The 21,534-nt window shown below is 37.0% G+C and overlaps 1 protein-coding gene and 4 non-coding genes across 5 annotated transcripts in view; 1 reads left to right on the plus strand and 4 right to left on the minus strand.

The window, feature by feature from the left end:
• LOC134744422 (ankyrin-repeat and fibronectin type III domain-containing 1) overlaps window positions 1–21,534 on the plus strand; it is a 246,812-nt gene that overhangs the window by 48,395 nt on the left and 176,883 nt on the right. Inside the window, exon 3 of the mRNA XM_063678234.1 lies at window positions 11,619–11,817. Within this exon, the coding sequence (XP_063534304.1) occupies window positions 11,619–11,817 (199 nt within the window). The remainder of the gene's footprint in view (window positions 1–11,618; window positions 11,818–21,534) is intronic.
• Trnat-agu (transfer RNA threonine (anticodon AGU)) lies at window positions 20,211–20,283 on the minus strand. Its single transcript has one exon. It is a non-coding gene; the product is annotated as a tRNA-Thr (tRNA).
• Window positions 20,377–20,449, minus strand: Trnat-agu (transfer RNA threonine (anticodon AGU)). Its single transcript has one exon. It is a non-coding gene; the product is annotated as a tRNA-Thr (tRNA).
• Trnat-agu (transfer RNA threonine (anticodon AGU)) lies at window positions 20,710–20,782 on the minus strand. The gene has a single exon. It is a non-coding gene; the product is annotated as a tRNA-Thr (tRNA).
• On the minus strand, window positions 20,876–20,948 carry Trnat-agu (transfer RNA threonine (anticodon AGU)). Its single transcript has one exon. It is a non-coding gene; the product is annotated as a tRNA-Thr (tRNA).

Here is a 21,534-nt window from a genome sequence, read left to right on the forward strand (position 1 = left end):
TTGGGTAGTAAACATCAATAATAGTCAAAAAATTAGTATAAAAATACCGACATTCATAAAATACTAAATTGTTTGCTCTTTACTAAGATTTTATCCGCATTTTTTTGTTTGCATACTAAATGTCCTACCATTTGTGAACTAACTTGGCTATTACTTGTACGATAACTTACCGTCAACTCAAGTGTGGCGAGGTAGAAAACTTTTGCAGTTTTGGCTTGGTAGCTGGTAAGTTCAATTCAACGAAAAATATTCATGCTACCTATGTATACAGTTTTAGTTAAAAAAGTAAGAGTCACGTTTCAGTCATCAGTCCTCAGCAGCACAACTCACCGTTCACCGCAGATGCAAACGTGAAGTTTGAATAATATATCAATTTATCTTTAGCAAATTGAAACAGATTGAATAAGAGATTTGTCGAAACTAAAGTTGATTCCCTTACTTAAAATATGATTTCTATAGAACAGTAAATTACCAATTCGAACGTATATTTTGATGTCTAAAATTCTAAATCATGTCCCTTTGTTATCATTTTACGCGTGCATTTAATTTGTACTTTTTCTTACATAGCGCGAAGTATTTGCGCGAGTGAGACGCATACAGACAATATTGTATGTTATCTATATTTCTCATAAAATATCAGCAATTTATAACCATCCCAAAATAAATTAAACACGGCACGAAGCAATCAAGTAACAACAACAGCGGTTTGTTGAGCAAACAGAGAGCCGCCAGACATCTGCTAGTGTGTTTGTCAAACAATCCCCACTGCCAGAACTTGTGTACCTGTGGGGTTACACAGGGGGGTTATTTGTCAGTGACAAGTCACGACTTGGCTACCGTATGTACCGTGAGTCAGGAACAAATATCTGTGCTCATCACACAAATAAATTTCCGTACCAGCATTCGAACCCTGGAACAACCAGCTTCATATAGGCAGGGCTCTACCGACTAGGCCAGCCCGGTCGTCAAGAAGTATAAAAAGTACAGTCTATATTTTATGATAAGTTCCTATTTAGAAGTCAGAAACCTTGTCAAAAAGGGTACTTAACTATTAATTTGCAATACGTACAATCTTGTAGGTATAATCACTGGCCTCTATTTTTGTACGAAAGCCAATCTCAGGATAGTATTTAACTTATCCAATTTATTTGTCCAATGTGTATTGTTGCGAAGGCAACCTTTTATTCGTATAAAATCTTAAAATATTCCCAATGAAGAAGCTAAACGCAGCCGTCGGGCTCGGCTAGTATACGGAAGCATTTTCTAAAACACCAGTAGGAGCGCTAATTTGTATCGCGGCCAATTAGAGGCATCTAAATTTAAACCACCTTTTTTAATGTTCAATTTTCCTAGATCACTCTCTCATCAGCCTTCTCGTACAACATCCATAACTTCTGCATTTAACCGTTTGTTCAAAGGACCCTTTGAACCCTGTGTAACCAGTACCTTGGAAGAATTATAGCAGTTAACTTCAAATCGAAGCCTTTTTATTTGAGTCGTCGAGATCTGCACGGCGGCTACATATATGTGGTCCTTCAAGCCGGATGATGACGTTTTGATGTGGTCTCACATTTTGCTTAATGAGAGAGTGAGACGCAATGACATTGGACAAAAATTTGGACAGGAGGAAACCACCCTTACGCCTTTAAGAGTGATTGGAGGGGCCAGTAATTTTGAAAGCAGGAGTGACATCAGGGGACCAAGTGACAATTGTTTTATGAAAACACCATGCAGTCTGAAGTGAAATAATGTATGTAAATTATCACGTGACTTTTTGTTGCATCTGAAGGTAAAATTTCATTCATGAAAAGAACATGCCTAGTCACTGATAACATTTTGATAAATCGCGATTTGAAAGGAACGATGTACATAATTAACCATATTATTTTTGAGTATAGGTGTTTTTAAAGGGTATCTATTGTTTCCCATAAAATTTTAAGTCATAAATGTCATAATGTATTGTATGTCCGCATTTTCGTCAATCATAAATTGGTTTTTCTCAGAAACGCGTAACTTTTCGGGATTGCCATAAAACAAAACTAACCTAACTTATCTATAGGATAACCTTACGAAAATCCTGAAAAGTTAACGGTTTCAGAATTATGACTAATGATAATCAGACAATCATTACATTATGACTTTCAATAAGTCAAATAAAGGGACCCCGTTTTTAAAGTGAAAAAAAGAGGGGTTATACTTATGATTACAGAGGAAGCAGAAGCTGTTCATTAAGAGCTCTACATTTCGAGATTAAAATCTCATAAAAAAATACCCTTCATTACTCATCCGAATATATTTTTCTATCTACTTTTGTCAATGTACGAATTGTTGTTGACCTTACGTGTTCTGTGTTTACCAATACATAAGTAAAATTAATAAGGGTCAATGAACTGCCAGAAACAATTAGTTCCTCGCATTGAGCCCCAAACTTGGCAACACAGAGGCCCTCGTGATTACAAACCGAAGCTAATTTGTCTCGCGGTTTGTACATAATTTGATTATGCATTGTTAATTATACAACCGTGTGTTGGAGAAATTGTTTCACACTAGAATAGGTACCTACAGTAGCGGCAAAAAATCTATCATATTCCTATTTTCTTGCGGGCATTCATTCGAAAAACCGTGAAATTAGACTTTATATCATGCATGTAAACAATGGTTGTATCATCATCATGATCATATAATCTATACTTACGTCCCACTCCATGTGACAACATTGGCAGCCACGTTAGCACAATGCGGATTGGGGACTTCACACACACAAATTAATGTAAACATTTAAAAGCTCTTACCAACAATAAAACCTAGCTGGATCGCTTTTTTACCCTCGTTAACCTCCGGTTTGAAAATTAAATCGAATCATTACTTTGCAATTTAATACCCACCGGGCTACCGCGAAAACTCAGGCAAACTAATTATTTTAAAAATGTGGTGTATGTAATGTTTTTGTGATATAAAAATTCTTTGTATTCCAACAGCATTGCCCCAAGTAGTTACGACATAAATTAGATGAGCGTGAACCAGTGCATAGTAAGTCGATATAAGTGTTTTACGATTAATTAAAGGTCTCAGTTTTAACAGTGCGTTATTACTAGAAGCAATTTTATTACAAATATTGTCAATGTGAAATGAGCGGCTTGATTGATTGTCTTAATTCATTTTACAGTTTGGGTAAGGATTTATTACAATTTGCCGTAAGAGATCACAATCACTAGTAATTACCTATAGATTATGAAAATATTCATAATTCGATTTGAATATATTTCTGACGAATATGGGAGATTTTTCACACTTACTAATTCTTCTTTGTTATTCCATTGATATTTCTTCGTTTCTAAAACTTGAGGTTTGCAAAGACTCTCGTCTAAATTAATCATAAAATTGCCATACATGTTGCACTTCTAGTTGGTTCTCTAATAAGATATTTACAGTTGTAGTTTATTAAAATGTCCTTATATTGCTTGATTCTACCGTCAGACTTTAAGACATTGAGATTGAAATCGCCAGCCATAATCATCTTCTTTCCTTCGCGCGTGATCTTATTAAATATAGTTTTTATAGTGTCTTCAAGATCGGGGCGGTACACACTAGACAATGTTTGGCGAATTCAATTCTAAGGCTGCTACTTCGCAGCTCATTTCAAATGCAAGCTTTAAAATATCCTCCTAATACGGATACAAAATTTTAAATAGGTACTAGAACCTATGTTCCTCTTGAGACGAAGATACCTTCCTGCGTTAATTATCAACGAATATATTATCCGTACCCTTGTCAACCAACTTTGTAAAATAAGGGCCTAGTTAGTTGTAAAAGCCTAAGTGAACGCGTTCACTTATTTTGTTATACACGGGATGTTTGGATAAGATAAGGGGCCGATTCTTTTATCTTATTTTGATACGACCTTGACCGTGAGCACAAATCAAAATTCAAATAAAAATTCATTCATTCATTCAATCAGCGGAAGCCGCTCATGCTGGGCTGAGGCCAATTGAAACTATGACATGAAAATGATATTTAAATTAAGTCATTGTGTTCTGATTCGTCCGTGAGTCTCGCTCGCGCTTAGGTTCGCGCTGCGCAAGCGCTCTGCGCCGCGACGCTCCGCAGGGTGCGTGACAGCCGCCACAGTCCTGGCCGTCGTGGCTGATAGGTGGGATAGTGGCCTGATAAAGCACTAGACTCACCTGCATCTAAGTTTAGGTCCTAAGATAGTTATTTCAGTTAACCTTAGTTGTAAATTTATAGGTACATACTAACAAATTATGGACCCCAGCAGTACCTAGTCTGAAATAAATGCATCTTATTATTTTATTTTATTTTTAGGCGCACATGTACGGACAAGTAGGAATGAAATGCACGTGCGCGAATGATAACTAACTGATACAAATGATTTATTGTCCTATTTTAAAAATTACATTTACTTCTTTTGTGATATTTTATTTTGTTTGACATTTAATGATGATTCTAAATTGCTAAGATTGACATCAATTTTTGACATGTTTTTGTTTATACATACTTATATGACGATCCTTATTGGGAGAGAAAATTATTTTAATTTATTTTGTATATTTTAGTATGTAATGTTTGACGATCATGATAAGAAGATAAGCATAATTTTGACATTGATGCAAATTTATAGTGTAATTTTTATCCTGAAATAAATAAACCTAAAATCTAAATCTAAATCTGAAATCATTTAGATGTCATTTTGATGTCAAGTGTAGCTACGAATTGGCCTCCCTGACGAAATGCAATCAGAGTCCTCTCATACCTAAAGCATTTCGCTCGTACTTATTGGTGCGCGTGTAATGCCTTAATGTAGGTTATTTTGAAACTACGTCGTTTAAAAATTAGAAAAACAATATCAAATTTTTAAAAGAGAATCAGCCCCAAGAATTTCTAAATAAAGGTGAACAATAGGTGATATTTCGGTGAGCCAAGGTTTATATTCAGAGCTTGAAAATAAATGCGTTGAGAGCGCGTCACGGACACTTGAGTAAATTTTAAGTTTACTTAGTTATTAGTGAGAAAATATAATTACCTAAGTTGACGGGTTTTCGCATACTTAGCGAAGATAAAAAAATTACTCCCTATTTATGAGCAAACAATCAAATATACATGATTTGAAATCCATTTCTGTAATTAAATTGCTTCAAATCGAATCAGGGGCTCTCAGTGCCTTTGAAGTCTCTCTACAAATTGCCTTAATAGCAAGAAACTTTATTCCTGCCCTAAGAATAGACTCTGATTATTGTAATTTGTTCGAAATTTAATAATAAATTGATGTATTGTTTATTTAATTTATATCTGTGAGTACCACCTGTTATTGGTTTTTGTAGCTGTTGGTACTCCTTAAATAATAAAATAAAATAAATATAGGTAAATAATAATGGATACTTGGCTATAAGTGGTTTAGAAGCTACTTAACAAATAAGCGGCAATCGGTAAAAATTGGTGAATTCCTTAGCAGCCAACTTCCTGTTAACTTTGGTGTACCACAGGGGAGCATTCTTGGCCCAACCCTTTTCACAATATATATTAATGACCTTCTGCAGCTAGATATTCCCGACTCAAACATGATCTGTTATGCAGATGATACTGTGGTAACGTTTTGTGGGAAGACCTGGGAAGAAACGTTCTCAGCGGCCAATGAGGGACTAGCAAAAGTAGTTTCTTGGCTTGACGGCAACCTCCTTACCCTAAATGTAGAAAAAACGTACTACATCTCTTTCAGCAAAACAATCTTAACCACTCCACCGGCATCCATACATTTAACCCTTCATAACTGTGATAATACGTACTCGCCTTGCTCCTGCAACCACATCACTAGATGCTCAACGGTCAGGTATTTAGGTCTCCTCATCGACCAACACCTGTCCTTCAAAAATCACATCCAAGTCCTGTCGAAGAGAGTAAGGAAGATAATTTTCATTGTTAAACGTCTTCGCGACTGCACTCCATTAAATATTATGCAAATGGTGTATTATGCCTTATGTCAATCCGTTTTACAATACTGTATTGCAGTTTGGGGTAGCGCCTGTAAGACAACACTGCTAGACCTGGAGCGGGCCCAAAGGGCTGTCATAAAAGTCATGCTCAGGAAACCTTTCCGTTACCCGACTGAAAATCTTGACAGAGAAAGCAAACTTCTCACGGTTAGGCAACTGTACATAATGAAAGCGGTTACTCGCACCCATGGACTAATATTTAAGTCAATGCTGCATGAAGAATTATTAAAGAGAAGAATATACCGAGTTCCCCTTCCAAAGAGCAGCTCAGCTTTTGTTAAGCGAGCTCCTCACTGCATGCACCCCTTTATCTACAATGTCATATGCAAACACATAAACATACAACAGTGTGCGCTTCCTAAGTTGAAAGTGGTCCTGGGGAAATGGTTGTTGACATTGTCATACTGTAAGACAGAGACCCTATTCTCCTTAAGTAAGTAGGATCATACATACAAATATACATACACAAACACACACACACTCATCCACACACTCATTCAATCATACTACAATATACCCTACAATATCACAATCTTTACTCGGTAAATATAGTTATACTTACTGCATGCCTTTTTAGTAATTTTCAACAAAATATTGTCTTCGGTTACCGCGATAGTTACTCATGAAATAAAACTATGAAAACGGATTATATCGCGTATATTGAATTTATAATACATCCCGACGTTTCGAACTCTTTACAGCGTTCGTGGTCAACGGGTGACTGAGGAAAAATTACAAAGTGCAAAAATACCCACATACTAAAATAATGAACAATCATAGACTACAAACTTTAAGGCTGGTTGTACATGCAAAATCGGTTCATAAGGCTAGTTATACACTATAATTATTTTTCAAGTAAAGATATATATATATACGCGATAAAAAAAAATAAAAAAAAATTTCAACAATTTTAAACATGTTAGCGTTTAGTATTACAATAACTTTTTCTTTAAGTACTAGGTGACATATATAAGTGTAACATAAATTTAAATGCTTACGAACTCTCTGTGGTTCCCAAGATACAGGCTCGGCCTAGTTTGGGGACCACTGTCAAGTTTTCTGTGATGTAATGTTTTTTGCCTAATTAAACCTTTTTCATTTCCACTTACGTGCTTCATATTTCATGTTACAGTTTTGACACGCAAGTTGGTGTGAAGATTATTATTGTTGCGTAAATTGAGTTAAATCGTGAAATTGAGTATTTCGTTAGTACTGAAATAAGTGGGGTGCATTTTTTAAACCAACAACTTACAACTTTTTCACTTCTCATGCTCGTAAAGTTGGTGTTTATGTTTGTGGCATCTCAGCGGCATAAATTCCTCTTATTGCAAAGCAATAAAGTCTAAAACTTGCCATAAAAACTGCTATTGCAGCAGCTGGCGGCTGGCGCGCTCTCCTCCCCACGCGGTCATGCGCGGGTTGGAGTACCTACTTATTTCTTTAGTCTTGAATAAATATGGTAAAATAACCTTAAATACCTGTATGATATTTTTATATATTTTAGCAATTGAATTGAAAAGCAGAGTATATAAATCGGGCATAGATGCCCATTTTTATCCTCGACCTATATCGGCCCTCGCTTAAATGTTAATCATCATCATCATTAACTTAAGAGTTATTCTCTTGTCGGTGGAGTATCTTCCAGCTTTCCCTATCCCGCGCCAGCTCTTTGACTTTTCGATACGACACGACCCCTACTTTTTCTTTCACTTGATCTAAAAAGCTGCGTCTGGGTTTTTCTCTACCCCGCTTCCTTCCTATCCGCCCCTCCAGGATAGTTTTAAAGAAGTAGTCGTGTCGTATTAAGTGTCCAATCATTTTCCCGCGTCTATTTGCAATAGTGTTCAGAATAGCTCTTCTTTCACTTACTCTTCTTAGCACCTCCTCATTCGTTATCCTGTCTCTCCAACTAATGCCTTCCATTCGCCTCCAGTACCACATTTCAAATGTTTCCATTCTCTTTCTATCTCTTAGGGTCATTGTCCACGTTTCACTTCCATAAAGGGCTATACTCCAGATGTACACCTTAATCAGTAGCTTCTTGCTTCTGCATGATAAACGGGATTTCAATAATTGTTTCTTCTGGTTGAAAGCTTTTTTGCCATAGCAATCCTTGCAACGATGTCTGGTGTGCACCTGGAGTCCCTGGTAATTAAGCTACCTAAATATTTGAAACTTTCAACCTGCTGATAATAAATACATCTTGATAAATGTATTTCTTACATATAAATAATTAATTATTTAAAAGTACGACCCATTTATTTACCGATAATCCTGTATTCCTTTTTTAAACGAGCCCTGTCAATTCGGGCTGAGTTAGGTAAGCGGCCTTAGACAGCTATAGGCAAAAACAACATCTGGCTAAAGTCGCTAAAGCAACTTTTTGTGAGATGCCGTTCTACCGACAAAATGCGAACAAATGGTCTAGGAGGCAGCTGCGTTTAATATTCAAATTCAAGTAACGAAAAAAAATATTCATTGATTGACCTGCTTACCAATGCGGTGTTACAATAATAAAAGCCATTATAAATAAAACGATTATTAAGACAGCTTATTATTTATACAACTACAACAGAGAAAGCATTTTTATGTGCGCGCGTTCTTGTTTATTAAAAGTGCAGGGCATTGACAACATCAACAATCAAATAATCTATTCGTATCGTTCCTACACTCCTACAACTTCCTGACCAAAAAGACGGATCATTTGACATTCGCCATAGTTTCAACGTGCTTCGATAAAACAAATGACCCATAGGTACCATTCCTTTTAGCGTTGCCGTAGTCAGAGGTATATAACAAAAAATATTGCCAAGACCACCTCCAGGAGCCCCGTTTAGATTTAACAACTTGTTACGGTTTTGATTTTATTTTGATAAGACCTTGAAGATAGCGTACGTTGATTAGTGTATGCAAAATGAAGAGAAAGGCGTACGTAAGATGCGCGCCATACACCAAGACAATCATCAAGGTTGTATCAAAACCAGTGTTGGGCACAATTAATTACTTGTGTAATTTAATTACTAATTTATAGTTCATTAATTGAATTGCACGAAAATTTATTACAAGCAATTCAATTTGCTATGTAATTTGTAATTGCAATTACTTATTAGTAATTCAATTACTTTTTGCCCAAGACTGATCAAAACCAGTTCGAAAACATAACAGAATGATAAACGTGAATCGGGCTCCAGCTCTCAGACTAGGTATACAAACATAGCCATACTCTTGCCCTCGTTACATCCCGAGGCACTTTTTTAGCGAACTACCATTCCTTAGGCCGTTATTAGCCAACTGCCAAATATTTGCCCAGCGCCGTCAGAGCAAAAAGAGCCTGGGAATTTTATATTGCTTTCATCCTAACGCCGATTCCCTTTTTGAACCTAGTTGCTAAAACGTCGCAAAAACAACAATAGTGATACCATATTATGACGTATTCGGTTTGAAACTGTAGTAACATTCTAGTCCCATCAATAAGTAGTAAAGATTTTATTGCCTCAACTGTTTTGCAATAAAGATATGATAGAATTATTGGTGAATGTTTTATTTTGCTTGTGCGCTCAGGTATTCAACTATAAAAGGCATGTTTTAGAAAGGATTTCTAGTAAGTTTTGTCTTTCAGAATATTAAAGATTGACCTTGTTTCCGCTGTTTACATTGAGGCGTACATGGGTTCGGTTTGGTTTTGCCGAGGCATAATTCAATCATTATATTATGGGAAGGATGTCTGAAGTTTTTTACGTGTATAACACTTTTATTATATATTATTGGTTCACGTCTTTTAAGGGGCCTACTGACTATCAGTTCGCCGGACGATATCGGCCTGTCAGTTAGAACAAAAATTTGACAGTTCCGAATAACTGACAGGCCGATATCGTCCGGCGGACTGATAGTCTGTGGGCCCCTTTTTAGATATATGTATTTACAAAATTAACCTACCTATGATGTCAATGTCAATTAATTTACGTAGGCCTGTTATGTATGACCAATAGGGTGTACACTTGAGTAGTCCATGTATAAATAAAGTATAAACATATGCGAGTAAGGGATATGTTACTATGTGAGTAACATAAATGAGTAACACAACAGCGCTTTCAGAAGGTTCATTCTGGGTTATCTGGATGCTTTGCAGAAGCAAGTAAATTTCCTTGGACAGCAACTGGATCAGCAAGAGATGCGTTCACGGCGGAAAATGTTGCTGTTGCATACTAATCGGGAAGTAACTGGCTCTTGAGACACAGGGAAACCTACTTTGATAACCAGGAACCAATTTTAAGTAATAATTGAAAGTTGCAATTTTATTTTTAGTATTTTGTTGTTATAGCAGCAACAGAAATACATCATCTGTGAAAATTTCAACTGTCTAGCTATCACGATTCATGAGATACAGCCTGGTGACAGACAGACAGACGGACAGCGGAGTCTTAGTAATAGGCTCCCGTTTTTACCCTTTGGGTATGGAACCCTAAAAAACGGAAGTCGGTAGGTAGCTTGGTAGATCATTGTTTGCGGGCGGTCAGACTTAAATATGTTGTCTTTTGTTCCCATAGACCTAGCATTACATAGACCAGCTATACGCGTGCGCCCGTAAGGGATAGACATAGATGACGTCATAAACGTGGGGATACCATATTGGTAAAAATTACCCCGTATTACGTTGGGGTGATTACCCTGGAGGCAAAGTTAGCTTGTTTGACGGTATTAAAAAATTGTTATATAAAATGTCAATGGGCCGTTCTTTTTAGGCGTATAAACAATGAAATACCTCCTATAAGTCGCGCAGCTGGTACAAAACTAAACATGTTTAGTAAATAAAACGTAAAATAAAATGTATTATGGGTTTTAATTTAAAGAAATCACAAATCGCAATCACACCAATTAATGTACACCACATTTAATCTTCACAACATTTGTTTATTTATTTTTTGGAATTAGAAGTACGAAAAAACTTCGAGGTCAAAATTACCCATAAAATTATGATATTTTCATCTGGTATCCCTAACATGATTGTTATGCAGCTAAATTAAGAAGAAGTTTAAAAATGGCTGACCTCAGACTCCTACCTACCTACGTAATTTGAGCGGATAATTTTACAAATAATGTTTTGTTAATTTGCGTAAATAATTGTGATATTTTTATTGAAATCGTTTGATTCTACATTGCTTTGAGTGTAACGTAATTTTACGATGTTATTCTCACATATTGCGTTAAGAGGAAGGTGTAAAATACCGTACTTACGTGTAAAATGTTATGATCTCATATTTTTGCTCAGAGCGGCTATTACAGCCGATTACAGAACAATTCACCAGTATTTTATCAAAGTTCAAGCATTCAAAACGCTAACCATCACTATATTTCATAAGAGAAAGCACAATTTCATACAAAACAACGATAATTAAACAAGCAACGAACAAACATGACATGTCACGTACTTATTTGTTTGCCACAACCTCGGTTGTGGCAGCGGTGGAAAAGTGAAACTATGACAAGGACAAACAATAACAGCGCTTTCTCTGCTACTCCTACTGAAAGATACATAAGACTATCCCGTTCGGTCATTTTCCCCCACCCCTCATGACCGATCCAGTTATACTAGATTCATGTTTGTTCCAGACCTAACTCAAAGCCAGCTGCTATGCCGCGGCGTGTCGTCGCACAAAGTGTGCGGGCTGCGCGCGCAGACGCCGCGCATCTCGTTCACGAGCAAGGACGAGGATGCGCACGAGATGCGTCGGAAGAGTGCGAGCAGCCGGCTCGGGAACTCGCCGCGCGCGAGCATAGCCAGCGACGAGCAACATGGGATAGTGCTAAGGTATATCTTCAGCGACTTCGCGGTTTGCAACAGCAACGTACAGTGCGGTTTAATAGGAATTTCCTCCCCCGGTTTTAGGATCGAAACCTTAGTACCAGACATAGATAAATGTACGTAAAATATTAATGCCATGTTTCATATAATTTAAGCTTGTCTTAAAATGAGAACGTTGCTTAGTTTGTATGGGAGCTGATTTTTGGCGGCGGGTTGGTGTGACTCTTAAGAGTCACACCAAGCTACTACGACTTTTGCATGTATAGGTTAGGGTTTTTTCCTTACCTACATTCATAAACATCGCAACGGTAAAATTTATAATACGTAGGTAGGTATGTAAACATAAATTACGCTTAACCCTACGTCTTACATTTCTAAGGTTTAACTTTTTCTTTCACAACAGAGTAAACATTAGCCTTGATTTCGTTCAAATCCAAAATGACTAATCCTCTTAAATTTTTAAGCTATTCTAGATTATATGCACCTAGCAATTAGGATCAAAGTCGTTTTTTATCAGGCTTTTTCCATGGAATTGATAATGAAGGAACGGCCAAATTACGAAGCGGGGGTCGTGTTGACGCTGACTTAATTGATAAGTATTGATGCCTGAAGGATGATTCAGTAAATTTTATTTTCTGGGGAGTAGGGTTCAAAATTCAATGCAGGGTCATCACGGTCACACTATTCCGATAAAAAAACAATTATGGGTTATTGTGACTTGGAAAAGTGATATAGTTAGTTAGAACTGTATGTTTACTTCGTAAAACTTATTATATGGACTTTGCACTACAGGTAGTTTGTAAAGTCTTTATTACACTCAATAACCTATTGATATATAAATCGAAAAGTATATCTGTTAAAGAAGATGAATAATTAAATATATTGAGAATGAATTTAATATGAATCAAACTAAGGTTAAATACTCATTTAATATTAACTTATATAGTATTTGTGACATGGTTTATGGAAGACATGTTTATAGCGTTTTTCACTTTCGTATTGTGTCAATTATGTAAGACATAATGAGGCCAATTCGAACGTACACTGACATTAGAATGATATCTTAACTGATCTCCTAATACTTACCATTAAACATGCATTTCCCTACGATTTTTTTATTGATAATAACATTGAAAAATACAATATGTGCACCATAATACGTTTTTCGCCAAACTGCGGAGCAGTTTGTTGGTGAGCCCATTGCACCCGTAGTGTCTACGGCGTAGCACCGCTACGGATACGGTGCTACGAATTGGAGCAACTATTTTTAGCGGCCATTGTGAGCGCGGCGCGAAACCGAAAAGATATGCATCTTTTGTCAAGGCTCACCTGAATAAGCCTAGTCGACGGTTTTATTCGTATTTTATAAAACTTTATAACTTTGAAAGTAGTGTTAAAAAACATGGACCGGATGTTACTTGCCAATGTCGTTAAGGTTGTTTGTGTAAAAAAAAATATACACAGGCTCTGGCCCATACATATACTTTCTCCGCTTCGTTAGGGATAGAAATATTGAAAAAACGTTCAGCATGATAGATACAGTTATCATGTTCCTGGAGCCTGGGTCCGTTTGGCAACTAATCCCATGAATTGTATTAGGCACTAGTTCTGACCTTCCAACTCAGCGGGGAAACTAGGCTTTATTGGAACTAGTGTGGTTTCCTCATGATCCCTCTCGAAAAACTCGTTGGTACGAGCAAGGGTCCCGCGATCTCGAGATTGAAAGTCGCATGGCCTTAGTACCGCTACGCTACCAACGCTTTTATTATGCATAGCATCGACCACTGAGGGTTCCGTATAAATTTAACTATTTCTTTTTTTTTACAAATTTACAATTTTCAGATTTATCCCAGTATTTGTTGTGTAAGGCGATATAACTTGCCAAATTTCATAGTTCTAGGTCAACGGGAAGTACCCTATATATGGCTTGCTGGCTGCTTGCTAGGCTTTAACTAAAGAATGCTTAAAACAAGACAAAAATAACTCTTCATTAGCTGCACATTACATCATTAGTTCACTGCATTATAAGCTATCAATATTCCACTTTAAGCAACATCGCCATTTTGAATATCAAAGGGTCATAACATGGAGAATATATAAAGGAGCCAAATCTCTATGTATGAAAAGTGTCCATCAAAAAACAGTAATTAGGCGGCGCCACCATACACCGGAATACTACCAAAAACAACCTACGTAATTTGGTCGGGTTATTTGTTGCCTTATATGGTTCATGTTATACTCATGTCCCAGAGCCTAACTAGCGCCACCGGAGAGATTAGGAACTATTATTCAAAGCTGAAAGCGGTCACTTTTGCAACAATTCTGCCATAAGAGATTGGCATCCTTTCTATACCATCCATAGGTCATAAACTACAGTTTATGGTTTTACTGTCATTCTGCACTGACAGTGAGTCATAAACGATTCTGAAACGTTGGTACATGTCATGCTACTTCAACCAGACTCAGTGCTTTTTGTACTGAGACTGACTGAAATAACATAAAACTTTCGTACATTTCAGTAAAAATACCATGGGAACACACTTACCTACGCTCAGTGAGAGTGAGAGAAGAACACGAACCTACTGGACCTTAAATTTCAACCGCTAGCGGTATTAACCCATCGTAATATAATACGTAACGTATTTCATAGGGACCAACAGTATCAACTGTTAGACCTTATGGAAAATTTTACTACTGAGCCGATTTTATTCAAAATGCGTCTACGAATCTACTCTGTAATTCATTAAACACATAATTAATTTGTACACATATTATCCTTTCCTTGCCAAGGCAATACGTTTAAGTAAAGCCAATTCCAAGGCTAATTGACTCACGACCCGACTCGAGCTTTAAGATACGTCAAATATTAGGTCTAGATACGATATGGATCGGATACGTCAGCGTCAAGTGCCTTGTTTGAATAAACGTATGTGTTTACCGTCAGTGTAGAGCCAGCTTTAAAGTAAACACGGCTAGATGCGCGACGGTAGATTAACATTCTATTAGATGCGGCGGAGCCCCTAAGTAGCCTGGGATGAGCTATTTCATGAGATAACGTACTGGCGGCGCATTCCTATTAGCTCGCGAGTCAAGTAAGGAGCTTAATTAAGATTTAGCAACTTGTTACCGTTTTGACATCGGTTTGATCGTCTTGGTCATGGAAACTATATAAAGGAGCAAAATCTCAATATATGAAGTGTCCATCAAAAAACAGTAATTAGGCGGCGCCACCATGCACCGAAATGAAATGTCATAGACCTAGTACTTTATATAGATGTGTGCCCGTGCGACCGTGAGGGACTATACATACAATGCGACAAAATTAAAAACACGGCTTAACATTCCTGACAACATACCAAAAACAACCTACGTAATTTGGTCGGGTTATTCGTTGCCCTGCCATCTCTATATTATTATACCTCTATGGTTCATGTCATGCCCCAGAGCCTATCTAGTGCCACCGGAGAGATTAGGAACTATTATTTACATCTGAACGCTGGTCACTTTTGCAACAGCTCTGCCATAAGAGATTGTCGTCCTTTCTATATCGTCCATAGTCTTGGTGATTGTCGCGCATCTTACGCATGACTTTCAATTCATTTTGCATGCGCCAATCATCGTAAGCGATCGAAGTCTGTGTCAAAATAAGATCACAACCGTAAAAAGTTGTTGAATCTGAATTGGGTTCCAATAAACTGTGAACTGTAACGGCACATCCGTACATATAATACCTTGAGTTTTCGACTCGCGTATACTCGGTAAGGTTATGTTATAACACATAGTCTGCCGATTGAGAATTTGTCTAGTCCGCTTACTATAAAATGCTAGATTAATACGTCAGCTGGTAAGCGGACATCCTCCTTTCTCACTTGATTAAGCAGGGACATGACACAACACAAAATGGTGAACATACCATATAATAAAATGCAGTAGTACTCGTATACTTGACTTGACATACCTGTGTTGCCCTCGTCAATAATTGTGACGTTTTCAATCAAAAGGTACCACATTGTCGCTTAAAATAAGAACGAAATTGGATTGTATCTTTATACGAATAACTTGCCAGAGCGTCCTTATGACAAGCGACAATGTACCTTTTAATTGAAAACGACACAATTAGCGAACCGCCGCTGCACGACAACAGACAATAGATCTCGAGGGCGCTAAAAAGAGCTGCTTGCGGTATGCACTAGGTATACTACCCAGTGAAACAAAGAACAAAATTAATAATTAGCAAACCCCGTTATCAATGTTACATTTCGTTTCGAATAAGGGTTGACTTCGCCTTTAGTATATAACTTTTCCTTAACTAGCATTATCAATTCCACTATAAATTTGTATCATAGGATTCATGGGCTTATGCAATATTTAGGACCTGGGCAAAGTTTTAGTATGATTTTCATTATAACAATAGGGAGGCGAAGAAGGCATTTGGTATGGTAATAGTTTGAGGCCCGAGGAAGCACTTAAGGTAGATTTTATCAAACATCATCGACATTACGTTCCACATAGTAAACTCGCAGGCAGAAGCTAATATACTATAATTCGGAAATGCGAGGTTCACAAACCGTGCTGTAAGTAAAAACAACGTTCCAGTTTTAAATATTTATTATTATAAATATTATAAATTTTGTAATTAAATATATATAATGTATTTTAATTAATAAATTAATTAATACTTAAAAATAAGTACTTAAATATACCAAATGTGAAATGCGAAATAATCTAATTATGTATTGACCTATAACTGTGTGTTATGAATAATAGATTTCATTTCATTTCATTTCATTTATAAATATTTAAAATTTGAACGCTGGATTTTAAATAAGTATCTATAAACTTGACTGCCTATAGGGCGTTCAGCATAAAATAATCAAGCAACTGTCATACACACGCGTACTTTTTTAAATTTTATTTACCATCAGAAGGCGTCACCTGGCAATCCTGGCGAAATAAATCAGCAACGCGCTGAGGCGCGAATACATGTATAAATTGGAACGGCCTTTTTAAAATAATTTGCACGGGGCTTCACTTCACACCCGGATTCAATTATAATTTTTAACCCGTTCTACTCGACGTCAAATGTAAACTACCAAATTATGGATGGTATAGAAAGGATGCCAATCTCTTATGGCAGAATTGTTGCAAAAGTGATCGCTTTCAGCTTTAAATAATAGTTCCTAATCTCTTCGGTGGCGCTAGTTAGGCTCTGGGACAAGGCAACAAATAACCCGACCAAATTACGTAGGTTGTTCTTGGTAGTATTTCGGTGTATGGTGGCGCCGCCTAATTACTGTTTTTTGATGGACACTTTATACATAGAGATTTGGCTCCTTTATATAGTCTCCATGTACCAAATTTCAGAACGCTCCAGTAACGTTTTAAATTGGATAGATAACTAATTTTAAGTTCGTACTACTTCGTAAATACTCGCTCTAAAACTTTAACGTGTAACAGAAGAGAACGTTAACGGCCAAAGCAAAGAGAAAATAAATAAAGTCACATACAGGCCAATTCGAACGTACACTGACATCAGAATGATATTTGAATCATGCTATTTAGTTATCTCTTTATTCTCTTTAGCTATCATTAAAAGTATTAAAACTCAGGAGCTAAACAAAAGCATAATAAAATTCAAAACCGACAAAACAATTTCAGGAAATTTAGTTGAAACTGATACCAATTATCTTGAATATCTTAATAATGATGTACGAACTTTATTTTATGACCAAGGTTCCGTCGTAGTAATCGATATGTAGGTACCGATAACGCCGTCGTCAAAGTGGTTTATTTATACGCAGTTCATACCGCCGCGACAAGTCGCCGTTAAAAGAAAAATAAATGAGCATGGCGCAAAACACCGCTGTTGGTGGAGTTCGTGTTATTGTTGAAAATCGAGGCTTATGGCATTTGTAATTTATACAAAAGTTAAATTATAAATATAACAAACAACTCTATAAAAATAAACAGGGTCGACCGGGTAGATGGGGTAGATCGACCCGGCTTCTTTATATTATTTTTTGGGGCCTAACGCAAGTTTAAAAAAAAATGATATATGAGGCAAACGAGCAGACAAATCGCCTAATGGTAAGCAATTACCGTTGCCCATGGACATCTGCAATACCAGAGGACTTGCAAGTGCGTTGCCGGCCTTTTAAGATGGGAATACGCTCTTTTCTTGAAGGTCGTCTTCTTCTTCTTATGTAAGAGCTGTGCTCTTGTCGGTGGGGCAATCTCCAACTCGTCCGGTCCTCTGCCAACTCCTTAACCTTCTGGTACCTTTTCTTTTATTTGGTTGATTTTTTTGTTCTCGTTCTTCCTCTTCCTCTATTTCCCTCTATTTTTCCTTCTATGATGTTTTTAAGGAACATATCGTGTCGCAGCAGATGTCAAATTAGTACTCCTCTTCTATTCTAAGGTCGTAACGGTGAAGATATATCGCGGGTTCGCAGGCGACAGTCCATTCCCCACAGTTTATCCGTGCGAGGCAGGAACTACCTCTACTGGGAGAGTAGGCAACATGCCTATCGTTTACGTTCCGTAGCGAACGATACAACTGTCACGGTCACACTAATATGGAAGAGTGATAGAGACACACAAAGCGTTTCGTTGTCGTAGCGCAATTGTTTGTCACCTTGGCTAGGCACCCTGTTGTAAGCTAGTCGTTTCAATTCATTAGGAGAGTCTTACTGCATAAGTTGCCAATTGTGTTCTTATTATCGTAGTTAATCTTATAGCAATGAGGCAATAAAGATCAGGTCTGTAGGCGGTTTTCTGTGGATCAGGTATTCCACTATGATGCTGTTAGTGTTATTAAATTGCGTAATCCGAGTTGATTATTTTATCTAAGCCATATTTCTTCTGAAATAGATAATATCACTAATTAACACAAAGTGAAGAGCTCTTAAGAGCTATTCAATCAAGTACACAATAACATCTCTTATGGCATTTTGTGTTATACATATATGTTAGACAATGTTTCAAAAAATGAAAACTTATTCAATTTTGGATGATAGTAGTAGTAGTAGTAAAACTCTTTATTGTACAAAAATAAACATAAAACAAGAGAAAAACGCATCATTTGTACAAAGGCGAACTTATCCCTTTCAGGGATCTCTTCCAGTTAACCTTTGAGCAATTGAGGGAGAGTTGGAGAACGGTAGACATCAAAGCTGTACTAAACGGCATAAAAGAAAATATTTAGTTTCCTAAAAGACAGGTAAACCTATAACCTACAGTATATAGCATGGGCATGGGATTTATGTAAAATAAAACAAATATATTAACAGTCATGTCTATACATGCCCTACCCTACCCTTTTTCTACTGCTAAAAAAAGGTTTGTACGTACCTACTATAACCTACCTATTATAATTATTATTTATAATAGGTAGGTTATAGTAGGTACGAAAAAAAGGTTTGTACGTACCTACTATAACCTACCTATTATAATTATTTATAATAGGTAGGTTATAGTAGGTACGTACAAACCTTTTTTTTAGCAGTAGAAAAAGGGTAGGTAAACAATCTTGACGTGTCTCTATAGTGAAAAACACAAAAAAAAATTGTAACGATTACTTATGCAATTAAAATCACATATGTAAATAATCATAATTATATGGTATATAATTGTTACATATTTGCTGTCTTTCAAACGTGTTTTTCAATAATAAAAACATGTCAAGATTGTTCACCCTTTTTCTAATGATAAAAAAAAAAACGAAGTATAATTTTATCACATTTTATGTACAACGTCGAATCGTGTTCCAACGTAACACCGGTTTAGAGCCGCATTAAAACAACCGTTAAGTTTAAAGCTATTTGCACGATAAATTGAGTGCGAGGTAAAGAACTTGGGGCCATTAAAGCCAGGGTTACACAAGGTAACACGCTACTACTTCAAACAAATTGCTTATTACTCAAACACATTTTGATCTGTTGTGTCTTAGACTTGAGACTTAAACTTGTTGACAAAACAATATTGTAAATTAATGTTTTACTGTAATAAAAATAGGTACTTTGCCAGTACCTTACTTATTAATTTCTTGGTAAAACTAGGTAAGTTTGTACAATAGATCAGTAACGTAGTGTCTCAAATTTTTATTTATGAATTGTATTTAGGCATGAATAAATATTAGCAGAGACGCAAAGTGTGATCTACGTTATTTATGCCATGTTAAGTATAAAGAGATAAAACAGTAACTTTGCACACGATTGTGCAATAACAATAACTTAGCAACAGCTGTTCTCAATTCTAGAGCTCAAGACAGAAGAGCACAAGTTTCATTGTATTATTTTAGAACTTAGTAATACCTTTTACTATATTAATTTTGTATCAAGCAAAAAACGTGCGAACGATGCTATTAAGCTTAGAAATAAATTAAAAGTGGAAAAAATCACTGTCTTGGGTGGGACTTGAACCCACGACCACTGGATCACTAGTACAGTGCTCTACCATCTGAACCACCAAGACCGTACCTAAAGCAGTGAATATTTCCACCATATATTAGCCATTAGGGAGGCTCTAGCGACATCTACCGTAAGAGTGCTACACTTCTTAAACGGCTGTCTTGGGTGGGACTTGAACCCACGACCACTGGATCACTAGTACAGTGCTCTACCATCTGAGCCACCAAGACCGTACCCAATGCAGCGAATATTTCCACCATATATTAGCCATTAGGGAGGGCTCTAGCGACATCTACCGTAAGAGTGCTACACTTCTTAAACGGCTGTCTTGGGTGGGACTTGAGCCCACGACCACTGGATCACTAGTACAGTGCTCTACCATCTGAGCCACCAAGACCGTACCCAATGCAGCGAAAATTTCCACCATATATTAGCCATTAGGGAGGCTCTAGCGACATCTACCGTAAGAGTGTTACACTTCTTAAACGGGTGTCTTGGGTGGGACTTGAACCCACGACCACTGGATCACTAGTACAGTGCTCTACCATCTGAGCCACCAAGACCGTACCCAATGCAGCGAATATTTCCACCATATATTCGCCATTAGGGAGGCTCTAGCGACGTCTACCGTAAGAGTGCTACACTTCTTAAACGGCTGTTTTGGGTGGGACTTGAACCCACGACCACTGGATCACTAGTACAGTGCTCTACCATCTGAGCCACCAAGACCGTACCCAATGCAGCGAAAATTTCCACCATATATTAGCCATTAGGGAGGCTCTAGCGACATCTACTGTAAGAGTGTTACACTACACACACTTAAGATTCTCTGTCATTTTCCTTCATTTGATCCATCCAGAACGCGACTTTGTGCATATGTAGGTACTAGCTGTTGCCCACGACTTCGTTCGCGTGGATTTAGTATTTCCCGATACACCCCTTAACCCCCTATTTAATCCTATTAGGGGATGAATTTTTAACAGCAAGTTTCTAATAGGTATTTTGTGTTCCTACCAATTTCTAGTCCCTACTCAAATCATTCCCGTTACAAATTTTCAACCCCCTTTTAACCCCCTTAGGGGACGAATTTTTCGAAACGCTGAAATAATTTTTCTTGCGTTGTAATCTTGTAATATAGTGCCTTTCTACAAAATTTCAAAACCCGTAATCTAAAAGATTTTTGATCTTCATACAAACTTTCAACCCCTTTTTCACCCCCTTAGGAGATGAATTTTCAAAAACGCTGAAGTAAGTATTGCATTTTAATAAAATACCTTTTTACGATATTGTATTACCAGCGTGCTGGAGTAGAATA

This window comes from Cydia strobilella, chromosome 9 (genome assembly GCF_947568885.1).
Source record: "Cydia strobilella chromosome 9, ilCydStro3.1, whole genome shotgun sequence".
Taxonomy (NCBI): Eukaryota; Metazoa; Arthropoda; class Insecta; order Lepidoptera; family Tortricidae; genus Cydia; species Cydia strobilella.